Source organism: Anser brachyrhynchus, assembly GCF_964034855.1.
Source record: "Anser brachyrhynchus genome assembly, chromosome: 5".
In the NCBI taxonomy this organism is placed as follows: domain Eukaryota; kingdom Metazoa; phylum Chordata; class Aves; order Anseriformes; family Anatidae; genus Anser; species Anser brachyrhynchus.
Window position 1 is genome coordinate 51,818,313 of NC_137699.1, and position 21,618 is coordinate 51,839,930.

Sequence of the window (21,618 nt, forward strand, 5' to 3'; positions counted from 1 at the left end):
TTAAGCTATTAAAGTGGGATGGAAATTGGCTTAGTCTTTGACATATCCACGTAGTATTGATGCCTGAGCAGTACGAAATGAATCAGAGCTTTTATGAAAAAAGAAATGCTTTTTAAACATGTGGACCTTTCAGGTGTCATTGTTCAGGAGTGGATGTAGAGTTTAATAACACTTCATTAAATTGCTGACTGAAAAAGATCGGAATTCTTAAAATATTACCTGAAGAAACTTGTTGGGTTTTGACATGTGTTCTGTAATCTCTTCTCTTCTATCTTTTCTAATTAGACTTCAATTTCAGTTTTGCGAAGTGTGTGTCTGGAATGACTCTGAGCATGAAGTTGGAGAACTTTGTGTTCGGAGTCCTTCTGGATTTAATGTGTTATGAGATGACAAGTACAGCAAATAGCGGACATCATTATGTGAGCCTTTTTAACTCAGCACATGCACTCCTTTCTCTCTATGTAGAGTTAATGATATTATGGGAAAACAGCAACACAGCATGAATTTCTGTTTTGTGGTTAAATTATTTCTTCATCCCCGAGAAGTATGAAAACATAGCAGATCTTCAGCGTTTGTTCTGACTAGAGAAAGATTTTTTTCAGCTCTGAGGCATATTTTTTTTGATAATTTATTTAAAGATAAATATTTTAAGAATTTTTAACACAGTTTTTCACTGCATTTTAGTAACAATAACATTCTACAAATGTATGTAAATTGAATCAAAATCATATGTAGACTTTATGTTCTAATTAAGTTGGAGTGTTACTGGAGTATGCTACACAGAAACAAGCAAATAGGTCAGATAACATACGTCCAAGATGACTGCAGTAAAAGACTTCAACTGTTTAACCCTTCTTCTCCATGTATATAACCTATATATCACCAATTTATTGTCAGTAGTGGAGATAGGAAGTATGTGAAGGTAGTTATGCATGTTCCAAAGTTTCTTTGCATAGATCAGGTGGTCTGTTTTTTTTTTTTTTTTTTTCAGGTTCATTGCTCAGGTCTAGAGCTTGGTTGCACAGAGGGGCCAGAAAACGGTTGTCTTGGCTCCACTGTTTATCAGGGCAATGGTGCTGGAGAATGTGAGGTGGAGATGGGCTTGTTAATAGTCTCCAGGCCTACGACTGGTGCCCAAGCTGGTATCTGGTCTCATTCTGACTGGTTTTCCTACTCTACCTGTAAACCAATAAATCACATGTACATTAAAGGCCATGTTCGTCAGTGTGTTTGATCTCTTTGCATTGCTTTGTCAGCATCAGACAGCAGTAAACCTCTATTCACTGTGGTGCCGTCTGACATTTAACAGGTTTCTGGATCACTGCATCCACATTTAAAAGTTACAATTAAAACCATTTAAGATCAATGTTATATATCTTGGAAATCTGCTAATATCATGTGATTGTATTTCTCTGGTTTTTCTTGGCAGTAAATATATACCTTATTTTGTTGTTTCCTTAAATTGTAGGATATTCCGGAAAGGGGAATTTTCATTGAGAATGAATGAGTTTGGATGTATTTGAGTAACCAGACTAAAATCATAGAATCACAGAATGGCTTGGGTTGGAAGGGACCTTAAATATTATCTAGTTCCAACCCCCTGCCACAGTCAGGGACAACTCCCACCAGACCAGGTTGCTCAAAGCCCCATCCAACCTGGCCTTGAACACCTCCAGGGATGGGGCATCCACAACCTCTCAGGGCAGCCTGTTCCAGTGCCTCACCTCCCTCTGAGTGAAGTAGAAAATAAGTTGCTGAAACGTATCTCAAAATCAATTGCTTAAAATTGCAAGAGTTGAAGTCACTTTTTCTTTTCTGCACAAACTTCTGGAAATGTACAGTGAAGGTACTCATCCACCTGCAATTCTTGCAGTATTTCAAAGCTTTGGTGTTTTCAAACCAATTTCTCTTGCGGTTTGCTTGTACTATGTAGCTGACCATAGCTTTGTCCAAAGAAACTGGAACTGAAATACATTATGTTATCTTAAACTCAAGGTGGACACTTAAGTCAAAATTACTGTAGTTCTTTAGTTAGGGAGAAATTGTGAAATCCTCTGTAATTTTTACCTTGATCAACTAATGTGTGAAAGGAACAAAATACCTTATATTCAGTAAGAATTTAACTTTTGGTGAGATTTTTCCATCCTGTCATTTCAGGTGTTATTTTAGGCTCATTAATGGCTATTGCAACTGTGGCAATCCAACTTTAATTTGGAAAATCTGAGATAATAATGTTGTTTAATGTTCTTTGTTAAACTATTGCTGCCAATTATTGGTAATATTTCTATACATCTCAGTTAATTTGCTATTCTTTATTCTCCCTTGTTACGGGAATAGGTTATTTGATACTCTTAATGATAAGAAATTTATAATAAAAATAAGTTTTTAGAGCCAATCTTATTTTATAAAAAGAACACAGTATTGAATTTATCAGCACTTGTAGAGTATTTGAGGAAGAATGTGCTTTTATAGAGTGGATGTTTTTTTTTTTTTTGGAGCTTTTAGTAATTATTAGGCACTAACACAGCAGTTTTTAACTAATTTTAAATTGTCTTAAAGGAACCCAGCCAGAATGGACCTCTTTTTACTGAGTTAAAGTTCTACATGCGAGCTGCTAAGCCAGATGAAAGTAAGCAGTCTATTAAAATGTTTTTAATGAACTACAAACATTTAGGAAAATAGAGCCTACAGGTATAATGTCGATCTTAAAGAGAATCTTTTTAGATAATTTTCAAAATTATTTTTAAAGAATTAAGAACATACAGACATATAGAGTCATTCAGACATACAGTAAAACTAGGCGTTTTGGTAATGTGTTCATTATCTTTGTGTTGATGACATTGTCTAAATTGAAACTTTAGTTGTATCTCTGTCCCTATAAATGATGCATCATTAATTTTCCAGTATAATTGGCATACTAGTTTCCATAGACGAAGCAGCTCACATGTAAGTGATGGGTAGATCACTTTTCTATGTAAATCTTCACCAATGCAAATTCATGAACTTATCTTTATTTGTATTCTCAGTTCAGAAGTGGACTAAGTCCCATAAACTGAAATATTTAGGTGTACCAAGATACTGGGGTTCTGGCTTGCATGAAAGAAGTGGAAACAGGTGAATATATCTCTTGTTAGCATATACTGGGATTTATTTAATTCCAACCACTGTCCCTTTTAACCTAATTTAATTTCTAAAGATGTATTTTCACTTATCTTCATATTAGTTTTGTTACAAAAGTTCAAGTTCATAACAGGTGATGTATAAAGAATAGACAAATAGACACATTTTATCTGTATCCTGTTTGTTACTCGTTTGTGTCTCATTAAAGATGTACTTTTCATTTGTCTGGAATATTGCTGGAAACAGCAATATTGTGTGTGTGGTAGAAGCTTTCTTCTAATAAAGTTAACTTTTAATTTATATGTCCTCGACTAATATGACTACCTTTAAAGTTTTTCCTTTTTCATTCTTCTGGCATTGTGTGTACTTAAGAGTATTTTCACTCACATATATGAGGGACTTACTACTCTCCCTAAATCTATTTGATTTTCCGTAGGGAGACTTACTCACAGACTTTATATGTGAGCTAGACTAATTCCTAGTCTCTTGTTCAAATGTGTCTCAAGTGTAGTAATAGTTTTTACTATTCTTGTGTGTCACAGAGGGTTTTTGTTACTTGGTATTGAATAGTGCGCCTATTTATTAAACAGTCCTGGTTTCCTAGTGGACCTTCCTTTCATAGCTGTGCTGCAAAGTTTTACTGTTTCTCTGGCAGATTCTAGTAGGTCTGGCTTTTTTGTCTGGACCGCTTCATGGGCCAGTTGGTATGTATGGCCTAATCTGCCAGAAATATTGTTTCAGTAGGTCCTTAGATTTAAAATTAATCTCACATAAAAACAACATTAATTTTAAAAGGCAAAAGTAAATGTAACAAAGTATATTTTTCTAAGTAAACTTGTATTCACGGTTTAATATATGAAACTCTTTCATATAGCTGCTATGAACTTCTACAATAGTAGAACAGATTTGGCCATAGTGATGAATGTCAGAACACCTTTGGCAAGTGAGGTTTTTGTTTTTAATAGTAGGCTAAAAGAAAAGTTGCAATAGATTTTGAGAAACTAACTCTTTAAAGTAACAATGTTAAGTTACTTTGTCGTTTATAAAGCTAAAAATGTATTTCTATAAGCAATTGATTCTGGGTTTTACCTAGAATGAATGGCAATACATTTTTTTTTTCTGTGGGTATGGTACTGCATAAACAGCCAGGCATAAGGAACAGTTCCACTTATGGACAAATTTTCAACTTGCTCATGTAGAAAAGTTCACTGTTGATATAGAACCTTATAAAAAGAGTTTCCTATATAGTTGTTTTCTGTGTACCTGCAGTGTATATTTTCAGAGAAATGTTTTCATTCAGTAATTTGTACAATTAACACATAGATTAAAATACTTTGCTAAGTACAATTCAGTAACTTTGCTAGTTTTTTTTTGTTGTTGTTTTCCCTTGGATTTAGCTATCGGTTTATGATAATGGATCGATTTGGCAGAGATCTTCAGAAGGTGTTTGAAGAGAATGCAAAGCGATTTCCCCATAAAACTGTACTTCAACTAGGCCTGAGAATAGTAAGTTTAAAATATATACATACCTTTACAATCTGGCTTTCTCACATAACTCTTTCAGTTAAATCCCACTTTTGTGCTGAATACAGGTCCTCTGCTGGGTGGAACTGGGTACTGCATTTATGTAACTGTTTTGTTTTGTTAGCTTGATATTCTGGAATACATCCATGAGCATGAATACGTGCATGGAGACATCAAGGCCTCAAACCTTCTTCTGGGTTACAAGAACCCTAATCAGGTATTTCTGATGCATTTTATTCCTCATGTTTTAAACCTTCTGTTTGACAACACACGGAAGTGCTTTGAACCTGTGAAATCTAGCAGAAGCTCATTTTTAAGAATGTATATAGTAACATTATTTCTGCTTGACATTTATATCTAGTTAATATTCTATGATTTTTTTTATGCAATTTGCTGGACAGTTATCAAATTGACTATTTGCCCTAAATAATATTCTAGAGAAGCTCTCAAGATTAAAAAAAATTGACTCTCAAATAGGTATTTGCAGGTGGAAGCTTAAAATTATATAGCACACCAGTGAATTATGTTTGCCTGTCTGCATTGTTACTTCATTCTTTTGTTCAAGAAATCCATCAGATAAGCGTTCTGTTACTTGGAAAAAATGGTCTTTAAAGTGTTTATTTTTCCACTTGATTTACGGAAGTCTTTCATTTGTCTGCATTTTTAACTCTCTTTGCTATTCAAAAAATGTATATTAGAGTTTCAGAATTGTGTATGTATTCTTGCCAAAATGTTTTGGCTCATGAAATAAGTAAAATAATGTCAGTTCTCTTAAAGTAACTGTGGTGTTAGTGAGGGGTAATAGTATATAGTAGTCAGCGTATTCAAATGGGACAGCTGACTTTAAAGAAGGTAGGACAATAAGTGTATTTATAACTCCGCACGTTAAGATGTGGTAGGATTTTTTTTTCTTGCTTTTCATCTTGCTGGTAATAACTGACAGTTTTGCTGTATTTGTCCTCTGCATCGGCAAGAAATGACTTTCAGATCAGACTGCTATATGGAAAACAGTAAAGCCTAATACATTGTTTTCAAATCGTGTACTAATCTCAGTGAAGCAAGGATCATTTAAATTAAAAAAAATCACAGTTTTTGAGTCTTTTTAAGAACTGAGAATGATTGGGAGTTACATTTATTATTTGTGTATTTCTGTATTTATAGTTCTTTAACCTTGGAATTCTTTGTGGCAATTACTAGGTGTACTTGGTGGATTATGGACTTGCTTACCGGTACTGTCCTGAAGGAGTTCACAAAGTATATAAAGAAGATCCTAAAAGGTGTCATGATGGAACTATTGAATATACCAGTATTGATGCACACAAGGGTGTGGGTAAGGATGTAAAACTTTGTTCTCAGCAATAGACATTTGTGCCTCCTTTTTAAAATAAATCCTAAAGATGTTGTTTGCTGCATTGTATGTTAACAACCAGGTAACCAGGTTTCTGAATCTATAATTTTTTTTTTCCTCTATGGACTATGCTGGCATTTTTCTTCTTCTAAATTTACTAACTTTGATACTCTGTTTTTAATGCAACTTTCTTAAATAGGTTTCCTTAATTTACAAAGACCATTAAGATGTTTAGTGTATTACTTTTTATTAACTAGGTAGAAATGGAACAGTACTTATGAGATCTCGATAGACTAACAGGCCCTATTTTCAGGAGTAATAGTTTCTTCTATCAATGTGAACATTGTTCCTTCACGTTTGGCAAAGATACACAATGTTCTTGTTTATAGATTAATTTTTATATGATGATTGAACAAAGCTTTTGTTATGAAATATTAATAATTATGCTTATAGTCACCGAACATCAAAAGGCAAGAAGTAAGAAAATGTTGAACATTAAAAAGCAGATCTGTGGATATAAATTGTGGACCTATAGTGAACACCAATTTTATTTGCTTTATTCTTAAATTTTGTTTTATTAGCATAAAAGTGTGTCTTGCAGAAATGTCAGTTTTTGGAAGTTATTTACTTCAGGAGGAACTGTTGCACATGTGCTTAAAACTGAATGTAAACAAAGGTGACTTGATTTGCTCATTTATCCTTTTAAAGTGTAATCTGTGATCAATGTATGTGTTGTTTATTTTCTTTTTGGCAAGATTTAGGAATCTGATGTATTTCTATCCTCTGTTAGGTTTTCAGGTCACATAAAATATTTCAGCATTGTGAAGTAATTATTTCAGGAGCTGTGTTTCAGCACTATTACCTTTTTATAGAAAAGGGGAAGTAAAAACTGTTTTGAACAGAAAGTCAGTCACTTCAGTAACTTGATCAAATTTTTTTTCCACAATCTGAGTACTTAAAAAGCTTCCCAAATTGGGATAACTGCAGCATGTCATTTTCTTGAATAGAAGAAAGAGACTGGTAAAGGACTTGAAAAATGAAGTTATCCTTCCAGTTACAGGAACAGTATTTTTTCCTTCCTTGCTTTCATGCTTAAAATAAATAAAGAACAGATAGAGTAGTATTTCATTGCTAGCATTGGCTTTCTATTGTTTTAACACACATAAAAAATTTAACTGTAGTTTAACTGTGGTTTTTTTAGCTACTGTTACAGTTTTTTTTTTAATCTCTGTGTACATATTTAGCACCATCGAGACGCGGTGATCTGGAGATCTTGGGTTACTGTATGATTCATTGGCTTAGTGGCCATCTACCATGGGAGGATAATTTGAAAGATCCAAATTTTGTCAGAGACTCAAAAATCAGGTGAGAAACTACTTGTTTTCTTTCTCTTTTGAAATAAAAAACAGAAATGAAAATGTCTTAGTGTGGAAATGCTTTGTACTTTTAGTACGTTTCGTTTTGGTCACGAGGGTATTGTTTTTTATACACCCCAGTTTCTCTTCATTGTGTATCACGTGTCCTTGGCGTGTTATTAAACTCTACTTGTACTGTTACGCTTTTGTCGTCTTTTGCATGTTAGATGCTGGTTTATCCACCAGTACTATTGCTTTACAATACTGCCATGCAAATACCATAAAGCATTCTTATCAGTATGCAGGTAACCATTAGTTGGGCTTTACAAAAAGAGAACTGAAGCACAGAGTATGAGTAGCCTTAATAGCATCATACTCTGAAGCTGGCGGCAGAAATGAGACCTAAAGGTAGATCTTCGACATCTTTGGGCATCATTCCAGCTAGAGGGCTGCTATTGTGGATTATTTTTATTTCTCCCTTACTTTGTCACCTTCCACTCAAGCCTTTCACCAGATATTTAGAATGGATAAGGTTGTCCCAGCACAGCAGTTTCTGCCTCGTTAACAAGTATTTGTTATCTTGTTTCCTGGTCTACTTTTAACATTTCTGCTTCTATCAGTGTTAGCAATGTTTTTTTGTCCCACCCTCCCTTTCCAGTTATTGCTTTGGCACGGAATCTGCTCTGAATAAGTCAGCTAGAGAGAGTCCTCCAGCAGGAGGAGTTACGGGCACTGGTATGTGAGGTTTTAAAGTCAAACAGTTGTTTTCTTATGGTCTTCTACTTGCTGGCTTTTATAAGAATCAAAAACTGATGAACAAAAAGTTACATGTTTCAGATAGCACTTACCAGGTTCTCAAACCTCCTGTACGCCTGAAAATAGAGGTAGTCTTACCAAATAGTCATACCAAAAGTTTGTCTCGTAGTGTTTCCTGTCTCTGACAGTAACCTAAGTCAAGTACTTAGGAATTGTCAGAATAGGGCAAGATTTGAAACTTGAAAGAAACAATAGTTTTGTTTTTCAGATGTAGAGATAACATTTCGGATTTGATGGACAAATGCTTTCCTGGGAAAAATAAACCAGGTAAGAGGAGCCATTTTAAATTATAGTGCTTTGATTTGTACCACTTGGTAGGCATTCTTTATTATTTTTAATGTATTTTTTTCTTTAAAAATAAAATATAAAAAAAATTAATCTGTTTGGTTGCCATCACTGAATCGTAGAAAGCTTTGACAAGTAGAAGCTCTGAAATCCCTCCTTACATTGGGTGTTTTGAGCATGTACAGGGGAAGGCTATTCTACTCTGTATTCAATTAAGAACAAGTGAATTAAGTTGCTGCAAAAGATGAGGAGTCATCAGATTGTCAGCAGCATTTTCTTCCTGGGAGGTGTGTGTCAGGCATTTGTACTCCAATCTGTTGCTGCTTTTAAGACCTCTACTGAAGTCTGTAACCTTTACTTTTCTCAGCAGTGAGAGTGGCACTGATTACCTTGTTGAATAGTAGCAGTTTACCCTTCATTTTGGCTGAAGTTATATGAACTGCAGTGACTGTGCTGCTTCTGACAGTATTACATATTTGCAAGCGTGCAAGTGTAAGCTAATTTTTACAACTGAGCTTTAGAAATTTAAAATATAAAGTAATGCAAACTTGAAGTCTAGAGTGTTTCTGTTCATCATTGGTGATGTGTTGAGTAGATGTTATTTTAAAAGCTGACTCTACTAGAAATCTACTTTCTTGGGATTTCAAACTTAAATGTTTAATTATTTCCAGCTACTTCTGGTGGTCAGTAGAGGGTTGCCTCTGTCAAGTGTGACTTGTCTGGTTTTCAGTAGTAAAATTTGTTTTGTGTATTTTTATATATGTTTCAGTCTTAAACTGATGAAATTCCTAGATGACATTGAGTTTCCTGTTCAACATGTTAAAATACAGACATAAGAAGTATCGTATAAATAAGCATTCATTGGTGAAGATTGGACTATTACATTTTTTACAACTGACTGTTTTCTTCATTGCAGTAAACGTATAAAAAAACCAGTGATGCTGTCATCACTGGGTAATGAACCTTGGTATAATTTTTTTTAAATGTGTTGTGATAAAGTCATAATTATGAGTTTATAGATAACGTTTTCAAAAAAATAGCATAAGTAATGCACACATAATTTCTGACTCTTTTGTGGTAAAAGTGAATGATTAAAATGTTTTCATATAGAAATTAATTGGAGGTACCATTTTTTTAGATGAACTTGGCAAATACATGGAAAAGGTGAAGCTGCTGAGCTATGAAGAGAAACCTGCTTATCAGCATTTCCGAGAAATACTTCTGCAGGGTCTTAAGTCTATTGGGCAAAAAGATGATGGAGTACTTGACTTTGGCTTGTCTGAGAATGGAGACTTGCAAACAAATCCCAGGCAAAAGGTTTTTTCTCTAAATATTTGTCAACTTTTAATGCTTTTTTTTTTGAGCTAAATGAAAGAGTTAAAGTGGTATTGGAAGTAGCTGTCATAAATGTATCAAGAAAGAAATAAGCAAATAGCAAAATGTTTATTTAAGTCCTACTCATACACATCATTTCCGTAATTTAACACTAATTGTTATGAAAAGCTAATAAAGAATTATGTTTATAGGTGTACTTTTATAACAGAATATCCAATATCTTGGATAATGGAATGTGTATGTGTAGTTGTAATGACGTTTGAACAGATGAACATTTTGTTAATAGACTTTTTTTCCTTAAGTTGGTAAAACTCTCCAGATGGGTCAAAATACATGTAAGGTAAAATAAGTCTAGTTTTCCTTTTCACAGGATGATAGAATGATTTGGGTTGTAAGGGACCTTACAGATAATCTAGTTTCAACCCCCCTGCCATGGCAGAGACACCTTCCACTAGACCAGGTTACTCAAAGCCCCATCCAAGCTGGCCTTGGAACACTTCAAGACAAGGATGGGGTCATCCACAGGTTTTCAGGTGCTGTTCCACTGTCTCAGCACCCCTGTGGTAAAGACTTTCTACCTTATATCTAATCTAAATCTACACTCTTTCAGTTTAAAACCATTACCTCGTGTCCTATCACTGCATGCTGTTATAAAAAGTCTCTCTCCATCTTATAAGCCCCCTTTAAATACTGGGAGGCAGTGGCCTCCCTGGAGCCTTTTCTTCTCCAGCCTGAACATCCCCAACCTCTCTTCATAGGAGAGGTGCTCCAGCCCTCATGGCCCTCCTATGGACCAGCTCCAACAGGTCTATGTCCTTCTTGTGCTGGGGGCCCCAGACCTGGATGCAGTGCTCCAGGTGGGGCCTCACAAGAGCAGAGTAGAGGGGGAGAATCGCCTCCCTCGACCTGCTGGCTATGCCACTTTTGATGCAGCCCAGGATACAGTTGGCTTTCTGGGCTGCGAGTGCATGTTGCTGGCTAATGCCTAATTTTTCATCCACCAGTACCCCCAAGTTCTTTTCTGCAGGGTTTCTCTCAATCCATTCATCCCTCAACCCCAAACATCAGTACAGACTGCCTCAGCCCAGGTGCAGGACCTTGCACTTGGCTTTGTCGGAACTTCACGATATTAGCTTCCTTTCCAAAACCAGTTCAAAGTTAGTTTTAAATATACATCTTTATGCCATGTATTTGGTACTGGAATGCACATATTGTATTCGCAGTGACCTAGTATGTTATTTATGAACCCTAATTATAATGGTAGACTGGGGGTATTTTATTCCTTGTATTTAAAAAGCCTTTAAACTCTAGATTTGGACTTCCATTTGAATACAGCCTAAGAACTTCTTATGTTTTAGGAAAATAGTATGCAAAAACAGTTTATAATAAGAATAAAAAATGGGCAAGCAGTTGAACAATAAATATTATTCCTGTACTTCAACCTGCATTTATTACTTGTGCACTTGCATTTGTTAATAACAGGTGGGCAGTTTATTGGTTCCTCTAGCATGAACCAGGGAACCGAGAATTACAATACAGGATAATATTGCAAGAATTCTGCCTGCTTACTGACATCAGAAAAAGGTTGTAGGTTCTTAAAGTCTTCTAAGGATATATCTATCTCCAGCCTTCCTTGCTTCATTTTGCCCAGTAAATAGTACTTTGGCTAAGACTCCGTGGCCCTGGTATTTATAGTAGTATTTTCTGCCAAATCGAGTGTAAAGATCTGTCCAAAAGGAGAGTTTATTAGCATAAATTCTTCTGTTCCCCCTGTGGATCGACATGGCTCGAGACCTGTGTTTTGGAAAAAAAATAAATAAATCTGTTTGTAATGGTTGGCTGGCTTCTTTGCTGAGTAAGTTGGCCTGCTGCAGAGCCAGCAGCTGTGACCTTTAATGTCCTTGTCCCGCAGAGATGGCTGGTGCACGTTTCCAGTGGAATAGAACTTCAAAAATCGTATTTACATAGCCAATATCAGTCAAGACCATTCTCAAAGGGTGTTATAATACTTGTGCATAGGTTCTTATGTGTAGCATCAATTAATGTTTTTACACTTAGCCCTTCCCCCCCCCCCCCTTAAGAAGCACATGCACGGTCAGCTTGCTCAGTCATCACAAATGCATCCAATTACTTAGGCAAAACAAAGGATGTTGCTGGCCCTTTTGAAAAAGTGTGTTCAGCTTTCCAATTAATATTGCGGTGGACTTTGTACTAGCGACTTCGTGGTAGCTACTGCTAGGTTGTCCATACGGAATAAGATTGTTTGCTTGAAGTCAGGTTAACACAGTCTGCTTGCTTTTGACAAAATACCAGGTCAAAGGACTCTTGCTTCTGCGTTGGATTTTCTAGCCCTTGGAACCGTGGTGGTGATGGGCTAGATTAGGCAAATAGATTGCACTGGTCGTCCTTCCAAGGATGTATCTTGCACCTCCCTTCAAGCATGAATAGAAAGAGGGTCTTCAGCAGGATGCCTCCCTGCTCAGAATATATGTTTGGGAGTGCTGTCAGGGTGTCTTCCAGGGGGTATCATGCATTAATGAGAGGCCAGGAGAACTGGAAGACAAGATCTGCCAGCTGAGAGGGAGCTGGACTACAGAAATGCTGAACATTTAGATATGTAGAGGAAGAAAGGAAAAACTTAAGTATTTTCAATTAGCATATTATTTTGAGCAGTGGCAAGAAGCTTAACTTGACAACTGCTTGAAAAGTAAGCTCTCTTGAAGTTCCAAACTATCAGAACAAACTGCTTTCTGTAAGGTAATATACCAGTGATCAGTAGCATCTTGCCTCTGAAAGCCAGTATATTCTAGCACATGCTAAATTTCTTTTGGCATGCTTGATGTTTAATTTAGAAAAGAAAAACGGAGTCTGGCATCCATCCTTAAGAAGACGTTAACCTCTACTGTAGAGTATGTGGCATTTTGGTAGTACTGACTTTTCAGTTCTGGCAGGACTTAAGACACCTACTCATCAATTCCTTTGGGGCAATCTTCCGTAATATTGTCTAAAAAGCATTATTTGGTGTTCTGAAGTTATGGTATTTCATAACTAGAATAGAATTTTTACCTTCTGTCTAAATTGTTACAACGTAGGATTCTCTTGTGCAGTCAGCTTGTATGGCTAATTGAGCCACGATGTGCACTAAAGGTTGCGTATAAGCATGGTTGGTCTGGAATCTCAGACATTTTCCAGTATATGGGTATCTGGCTAAAACTCACAGATGCCTGCTATATTAAAAGTTAACATTTTATTTTCTGTATCATGACTCAAGTTTCCCCAGATGTATAAGTAAATGAAACACAGTCCACAGTTGTGCTGGAGATTTTTTTTACTTCTGTAAAATACATGCATGTCGGTTCATGTGTGTGGTATTTTATAATAGTTCTAGCTGAACAAGAAGCTAACAATACCATGTGTTGAAGGAGGTATCTGGAACTCTTGACTAAATTATTTAGGGCAAGAACCACATCTTACTTTTGTTTAGTGCTTAAGAGTCACTAGGAAATACTGGGAGCCAACTAAATTGTAAAATACGTTTTTTTAGTGATTTGTAGTTCCTTCTAACGTTCAGCATCAGATGTGCAGGTGTTGCTTTTGTCAGATGAATGCTGTCTGATTTCTATTGCTATGTAATTCACCTGCATCAAGATTAAGAAACCATTTTTATTAAATAAGCTTGGAAACAAGATAAATGTATTTTGCTTTTGTGTAGCATGTATCGGATATCTGTTTTTCTGATGAGCGTTTAAAATGTTTTCTAGTACAATTGGGAGGAATGCATTATCTCTCGTATAAAAGCAGTACTGCGCTGAAATAGTCCTCCTTAATTTTGGTCAGAATGAACAAAAGTGTCTGTGTTTATTCCTGCCTAATGCATCACAAATCTGCTGACATGCTAACCTTGGAGTCTTGGCTGGCGGTAATCAGGCCTGTGCACCGGCAGGAAAGATGTACCTAATGCACTCCATCAGTGCAGTTTGCATATGGAAGTTCTCACAGGGGAGCTGCCCTGTGCCAGCTGAGGGTTACCTGCCCACTGCAGTTATTGTATGTAATTATCGAACCAATCTGTTCAGCCCAGCAGGGTTTAGATGGTAATCATGAAGCAACACTTTGGAAAGGAAAGATGTAATGCACTCTCCCCTTCTCTCATGAGCCACGTGAAGTTGTAACCACTTTTAAAGCTGTATTAGTAAAGCTATAGTCTTACACAATTCAGGAAGAGGTAAACTCTTCTAATGCTTAAAATGGTCAGCTATGTCTCTGATACGGATACAGGTCAACTCATCCTTTGCAAAAATTATGTGGCTTTGGAAAAAAAAACCTCTAGCCTTAAGAATAATTTGCACTAGTAAGATTAATTATAATACACAGATAATAGTTCTATGCGTTTAGAGGTTTTAAGATAATGTACCTTGAATAGGGTTCAGCTTTCCCAAGTACCTCTCTTTGGAACAGAACCCATAGCTGCTATTAGACAAAAATAATAACGTACCATCAGTGGGTGTTAGGTACCTTTAAGCTGTGCAAAGAAAGCCTTCAGAAGCCAGGATCCAGATAAACTTGAATTTAATGAAGTGTAATTGCTAAAGAAAAAGCAATTAACATCAACTTCGCGTAAAATGTTTTTCTTTGTTCTTTAAGATTCTTCAGATTGATTCCTTTGTAACCAGTTACACAATGTAAATAAAAATAGGTTTTGATCATAAAAACTTGTGCTTTTATACATTAAAATTTCAACTCCTAATGTGATCTGTCGATAGGGGAACTGAACTTTTAAATTGTCTGTTGCCTAGTACTAGTATTCTTGCATTAATATATGAATAAATTTTCTCTACAACTGGAGACCTCATATATTATATGTGGGAATAATGGTTAAAATTACAGAATACCTTGTGAGGATATTTTCTACTTTGTGTGGTCTTCCCTTGTCTTGAGTTCAATTGCCATTTGTTTTACAGAAAAAAAGAAAGGCAGCAGTTGCAACTAATGAGAGCAGTGAAGCAGAAGTGGAAGATGCAGGAAGTCCAGCAAAAAAGAAGCCTACTTCTTCTAGTAAGTCAAATCGTTCTTACAGTCACATCTACTGTTGTGGTAGGTTAACCTTGGCTAAGGGCCAAGCTCCCACCCTGCCATTCACTCCCCACATCGGTGAGACAGAGGGAGAAAAGAGGTTGAAAAACCTCTTGGGTTGATGCAAAAATAGGGAGGGGGATTCCTTATCAGTTACTGTTGCAGGCAAAACACACTCAACTGGGGAAAATTGTTTTAATTTATTGCCAATTAAAATAGATTTTGGTAGTGAGAAAGACATTCAAACAACAACTTTCCTTCCCGCCCTTCCCAGCTCTGCTTCTTCACTCTAGACAATTCTGTTCCACTCCCTGGAATACAGGGGGCATAGAGTGTGTGTTATGGTCAGTACGCAGCACTTTGTCTGCCACTTCTTCCTCATGCTTTTTCCCTGCTCATGTGTGGGTGCCCTCTCATGGGCTGCAGTGCTTCAGGAAATATCTATCATGGTCAAGTAGCCTAAAAATAATAAAGTGGTGGCACTAGACTCTACCTCGAAACAAGTCTTGTTTAAAAAAATATTGATGGAGGAGTACAGCAGGATGGAAAAATGTAACGTTTCAAAGACAGTAATATTGGTAAGTTATGAATTTTCTCTAGTATATTTACTCAGTGTGGTACAAAGTACAAGTAATTAAGCTAGTATTATTCCAGAAGGTAACACTGATCTGTTCATTTTCAGCTGTTTATATTATAGAATTCTGATCATTAAAATCAGTGGTTATTTCTCTAACTTGAATGCCTTTTGAATTGTTGATCTCAATTTATTATGAATTTTCTAGTCTGTCAGCGGCTAAAATAACATTAGCCAGATTATACTTTCTTTGAAGGAAATACAGTTATTTAACATGATGCTGACTTCTATTCTTGGTTTTAGCAGATTTTATTGAAGGCCTTGTAACAAAATATTTAAAAATACAGCTGACTACGTACTAGTTGTGTTTTGGTGCACATGAACAGAATATACTTTCACTTTATATTATATTATATATTACACTTTTTATTCCTCTGGGATTGTGGATTGAGATTTTCAAAGACTGAAATGAAAAAGCTTCAGGAGTTGCAATCTAAGTGTTAGCATCAGCTTTTTATAAATGTTAAGATTTTTTTAAACTAAAGGCATTTGGGAAGGTATATGAATTTTCAGCATCCAGTGGTTAAAACCAGTGATGAACATAAATTTACATTTAAACATTTTTTTGCTAATTCAACAGATTTACAAATTAAATGGTTCTAATTTCACCTTTTTCTAGTACTCAATTTAATGAATACCAAGCAGGGGTGGGGATACCAAATTATTTTAGATACCAAATTGTTTTAGATAGAGTGATGCATGTACTTCTTCATTTCATTGTCTTCAAATTTGGAATTAAAAACTTTACCACTTACTACATGATTCATAAATCTGTGTTGAAGGAAAAGGCAACTCTTTCATAATCTTATGATTCTGGTGCTTTTGATAAATTGGAAATTGCTGATTACAGAAATATTTAGAACTGTATTTCCAAATCTGACTGGTTTTATGTTCCCGTGGACTTGTCTTCTCCCTTATGAGGTTAGTCCCGTGACTAAAAAAAATCCTAGTTTGCTATCCATTAAAACGGATAATTTCCTGATGCATCTTAATTGTAGAAATTGAAGTTTAGTCATACAAGAACATTTAACATATTTTGAAATGCTATTTTATTATAGGTATGTCTGGATAGGGGTTGCTCTTGAGGTGTTCAGATAACATCTCATGAGTATTTGGACTTATGGGTGGCAAGAAGATTGATGCCGCCTCTTGCTGTTCGGCTAATTGGCGTTAACTGCATCTGACGACTCAGTTTGTCTAATCCAGTCCAAAAGATCAGTTGGCCCCAAAAGACCCTGATCCGGCTGTGCAGCAGTTTGAGCACACCACGGTGCTCAGTTGTCTGTAGGGACTCTGCCAGCAAAGAAGTCTGTTACTGCTGAGATTAGGGAGACCCAGGCTTGGTGGGGGAGAAAGAGCAGAACTAAGAAAGGACAAGCAGGCTTGTCCCGTGAAAGGTACCCTTTCAAGGTAATATCGATGATGTTGAAATAATCTATTAGTCAATCTCTTTCCACCAGGAAAAATACTATCAAAAGATATAATTACTATTTGAAAGTTATTTTACACCTTGTTATAGTTCCATTTTCAGTATTAGCTGCCTTCATGTAAAATATGCAAATTTGTAAGTGATGATGCTGTTACAGCAAAATACCAAATTTTGGCATACACTGTACATATCCACCAACGCTTCTGCAGGGTTGTACTGCATGATATTAATAGTTCTAGTATGCTTTTTTAAAGTCAATGTATGGAATAGGCAGCTACTACAAGGAACTTTTGTGAAAATAGCATAAATACTGCAAAAATAAGAGTTTGCTGAGAATTTGTAAACAGTCCTATGTTCAAAGCTACCACCACTGGGAGTTTTCTTTAATCTTGGGGTCGATGATGGGTTGTATCAAACAGAATTTTTTATATGAGCTTTTTTCTTTTGTGATTTTTAAAAACAATTTTGCTTTTTATTAATTGGGATAATACAGAGGTAATACAGAGTGAAGTTCTAATGTAGACATGACATTCAAAGTCCTGTGTTTTTTAATGGGATTTTTTAATAGGTAATACTGCTAGGGGTAGGAATTGTGCATGTCTGTATTGCTGTACAGCATCTAACATGGTTAAGGCCTTAACTGAGGTCTTTGGTTACTATTGCAGTATAAAAAAATAAAACCGTGTGAACAGCTCTATGTGAAAACAGTTATATTCATGGATTGGTTAGAAAGCATTCAAAAGTGGAGGTTTAATAGCATTTCTCAATTAATAGGTACTTAGCATTATGCTTATTTACATTGTGTGGCTTTGCATAAATCAGTATCTGGGTTTTTGTCCTAGAAATCTTTTCTTTCGTGATTCAAGCAAGATTTATTACTTAATGTTGGATTAAATCTATACTCAGGTTCATTTTTATATTTACAGAATTATTGGTCTTGTCCTCAAGCTGTCGGAGAAAGCAAATTATGGGGGGGGGGAGGGTTGAGCTTTTTTGTGGTGCTACTTGTTCCTCATCTTTGTAGGCCACACCCATGCATACCTTATAGGTAAATTCTTGCCTCTTAATTTTATATGTTTGTATAAACATTTTCAGCAAAACCAGTACTTTACAATAGTTGTAATAATTATGTCTGTTATTCTTTTGTTCTTTCACTTATGTTATCTTGCTCATGATGATGATGGTAAGTGCCAAATTTAATTTCAAATTTAATTGTAAAATATGGGAATGCTCTTGTTTATGTCGGTGTCTGCTTGGAACACAGTTTTCTACTTCGTGTTCCTCTATGTTTTAAGCATTTTTCTGTGCATTTTTTTCTGAGTACTTTTAAGACGTGAACACCTTTAAAATATAAAGTACATTAAAGTTCCCTGTTGCATGTCATGGAACACCTTTCTTTCATTTGCTGCTAATGAAAATTATTAAATGTAACATATTTTAAGAGTATTAATAAAAATCTAAGGAAAACTTTCCATGGGGTAAGTTTTTGTATAATCACTTTACTTGTTTTATATAATCACTTTTGCATAGCTTTATCATTTCAGAATAAAAGTGATGTCTACTTTTTTGTTGTTTTTCTGTGAACTGAAGATACAGCGCAGTATTCTGAACAAGTATTGCAATCCAAACTCAGATATAAAATTTGAAATTAAAATTTTTCTCCAGAAAATAAAAGATATATTTGTATTGTAGTGTAGTGACCCAGAATTTCATGGGGAACTCTAACCTTTTTTAAGATTTAAGTAATATTTAAACTTATTTCTTCCTGCAGATTGCTGTGTGATGGATAGAAGGGCTATTTTTACATACATGCTGCATGTGATTACTGATTTATATGTATAGGTACTACTGTGTTTTAATACCTCTTCAGTAAAGCTGTTTTTATAAATAGAAGTAAATCAGGCTTTCAGTTTTATCTGGGACAACTTTGTATTGAAATTTTTAACATGCATAGACTCAATGTTATCTTGAGGAAATATGCAGGTAGAAAGCCACAGAATAGTAAGTTCTTGTGTCCTGATGTCTTTCAATTTTTTCCACCAGAAATGTATTGGCTTTATTTGTTATAGGAAACATCTATCAGGAAACAGGACTCAGGACAGTACCAAAAGCCAAACCCAACCCACAACTATACTTTCTTTCCTCTCTCTCTTCCCCACCCCACAGTCATTTATTTCCTGGAATTCAAGCCCATGTTTCCATTCTTCTGGTCTCTCTGTTCCTTTTTCTGACTCAAGTTTCAGAGTTTTTTGTAGAGAAAAGAACTGCTGAGAAGAGGGAACAAGTCAACTAACCAAAACTGCTGCCTGTTGCCCTCGCAGTCGCTTCAGCAGTCTTCCAAATACCAGAAAATTATTGTTGAGAAGTGTTACACTACAGGGCTTCATCAGCTATGCAGGGTTCCCTGGATAAGCTGGGAAAAGGCCTGTCAGAGAACTATATACTCATCTTTACTTTTTATCTTCTTGAAGGAGGGGAAAAAAAAAGGAAACCTTACTATACTTGATCAATGCGCTCAACTGCTTGTGCTTCTTTTCTTTTGAGGTCAAGAAGTGATAGCTATATTGTTTAATGATGATTATGACAAGTGTAGTTTTAAGAGCTTGTATAGATTATAATTGCTGGTGCCTTCCAACCGTTCTACAGAGCCTTTGCATGTGCTCAGTCTTTGTAAGGTGTAAATTCAGCATATGCAAGTGATGCAGTTGCTCACCTGCAGCATTCTTTCTGCTAGATATTTTTTTCACTTACCTGATATTTGCTTCAAGTCTAAAATCTGTATGTGGCTCTGTTTTTAAATATTCTAGCCCATGAAGTAATCTAGCAGTCACCTGTGACACCTACGTCATACCTGATTTCATCTGCTTAGTAGCGGTGTTTTCATGCTCAGAATCTCTCACTGTCCATTTACATCAAAGCTGACAATTAAATGGGAAGCTTGGGACTCTCTCTGCTTGTTTTTAACAAAGAAATCTTTGTCATTTGTAGAAACTTTTCATTTTTTTGATTTGAGTACATTTTTATTTCTCTTTCTGCAAGTGGAATGAGAAGGGTGCACGTAGAATCGGAAAATAAGATGAGAAGGGACATGAAAAGGTGGTGGGCTCCATACACCAGCTTAAGGACAGGCTTTTCTACCTACACTTGTGTTAATCTTCATACATACCAAAATTTCCTTTTAAAACCTCCATGATGAACGTTCTAAAACATGCCTGGTCAATGCCTCTTCTAATACTTAACTACCCTTGTTACTGAAAAGGGCTTGATAAGATGGAGTATTTTCTTTTGATACTTTTAGTTGCTACGATGAATTTTCCATGTTGAAATTTTAAGCTTATTAGTTGTTACATCTAACCTGGATATGAAAATTGCTTTTTTTTGCAGCAATCTGATGCAAATTTGATGAGTACAAAAGGCTGCACCATCCCATCTCGCCCTTTTATTTTTCCTTTCTATAGATAAACTACATAAATTCAATTATTATTATTATTTTTTTTTTCTGGGGAGGTGGGTTGGGGGGCGGCTAGAAACCATGATCACCACTCCTGTTTTTTTTTTCCCTCATATTTCTCATTTTTCAGCTTTCTTAAAGGATAGAACCCAAAACTACATAGAATGCTGCTGGGTTTCTTTTGTAGTATTGCTTTATAATACTGTTTACACGGAGAGGATCAGATAGTATAGTCAACTTGTCTAATAATTCCTCTAGAGCCTGTGGGACTCTATACCACTGCTGAACTTTGTTACAGTCTCAAAACAAGCTGTGCAGTGACACCATCTGGTTTATTTTTGCCTATATAATTCTTCCTTATTTAAATTGCTGTTTGAACCTAATTCAGTTTAATCTGCTTTGTAAAAGCCCTCTCCCTTGCTTGTAATAGCTGTGTTTGCATCCTCAGTCGGTGCTGCCCGCACAGGACTGTTGCTGTTTTCAGAAACAGAACTGATGTTTCTCCTACAGGAAAAGTTTGTGGGAAAGGGGCAATATATGTTACTGGGCTAACTAATTTTGGAAAAAGCAGTTGAGCTTGTTGGTATAGGCCTTCAGTTCTGAAATAGCTGCAAAATTTGAACCTAAACATGTTGAGAGCAGTTGTTTTTTGTTTAACGTAAGTTAATCAGGTACTTAAAGATAGTATGTTTGCTGCGTAAGCTTGAAATTGTGAATAAAGGGCCATGACAAGTATTTTTTTCCTTTTTGGTATGATCTACTTGGAGATTCTCCATGAATATGTTTGTTTAGAAAAGCTTTGAAAAGAACTCGCTAATGCAATAATGGTGAAGGAAAACTTGGAGGCAGGGTGGCTGTCTTCTCCTTTTTGGTGTGCCAGCATGGGCAATTAGAAATGGGTAAGCTCTTTCTGAGCGAGGAGTTAGTAAGCTTCTTTTGTATTGTACTCGACTACACATGAAATACTACATTCCTGAAATACAAATATGAAAACTAGATAGCACATTTTTTCCTCAATAAACAAACACCTGTAGTGTTTTCCTTTCTAAGGTCATCGTTTGCATTGACAGTCTTCCTGATATTAGAGCATGAATTTGACCTGCCTTTGCTGCGTATGGTCATATGATTTATAATCTGATGAAAAGAAAAATCAGCTACCTCAGTCGAAACTGGTGAAGAGTAATGAATGGGAAAAAGATCAGGCTGTATATTATTTTTTTTTTTTGAGGAGAAAACTTTGGTTATTCT

The 21,618-nt window shown here is 35.8% G+C and overlaps 1 protein-coding gene across 3 annotated transcripts in view; it reads left to right on the forward strand.

Annotated features, from left to right (window-relative positions):
• Nucleotides 1-21,618, forward strand: part of VRK1 (VRK serine/threonine kinase 1) — a 33,940-nt gene that overhangs the window by 8,697 nt on the left and 3,625 nt on the right. For all 3 annotated transcript variants that reach the window (XM_080594316.1, XM_080594317.1, XM_080594318.1), the window contains 9 exons: nt 2,560-2,629; nt 3,027-3,114; nt 4,518-4,626; nt 4,769-4,861; nt 5,842-5,974; nt 7,237-7,357; nt 8,372-8,430; nt 9,587-9,765; nt 14,745-14,838. In XM_080594316.1, the coding sequence (XP_080450442.1) occupies nt 2,560-2,629; nt 3,027-3,114; nt 4,518-4,626; nt 4,769-4,861; nt 5,842-5,974; nt 7,237-7,357; nt 8,372-8,430; nt 9,587-9,765; nt 14,745-14,838 (946 nt within the window). The remainder of the gene's footprint in view (nt 1-2,559; nt 2,630-3,026; nt 3,115-4,517; nt 4,627-4,768; nt 4,862-5,841; nt 5,975-7,236; nt 7,358-8,371; nt 8,431-9,586; nt 9,766-14,744; nt 14,839-21,618) is intronic.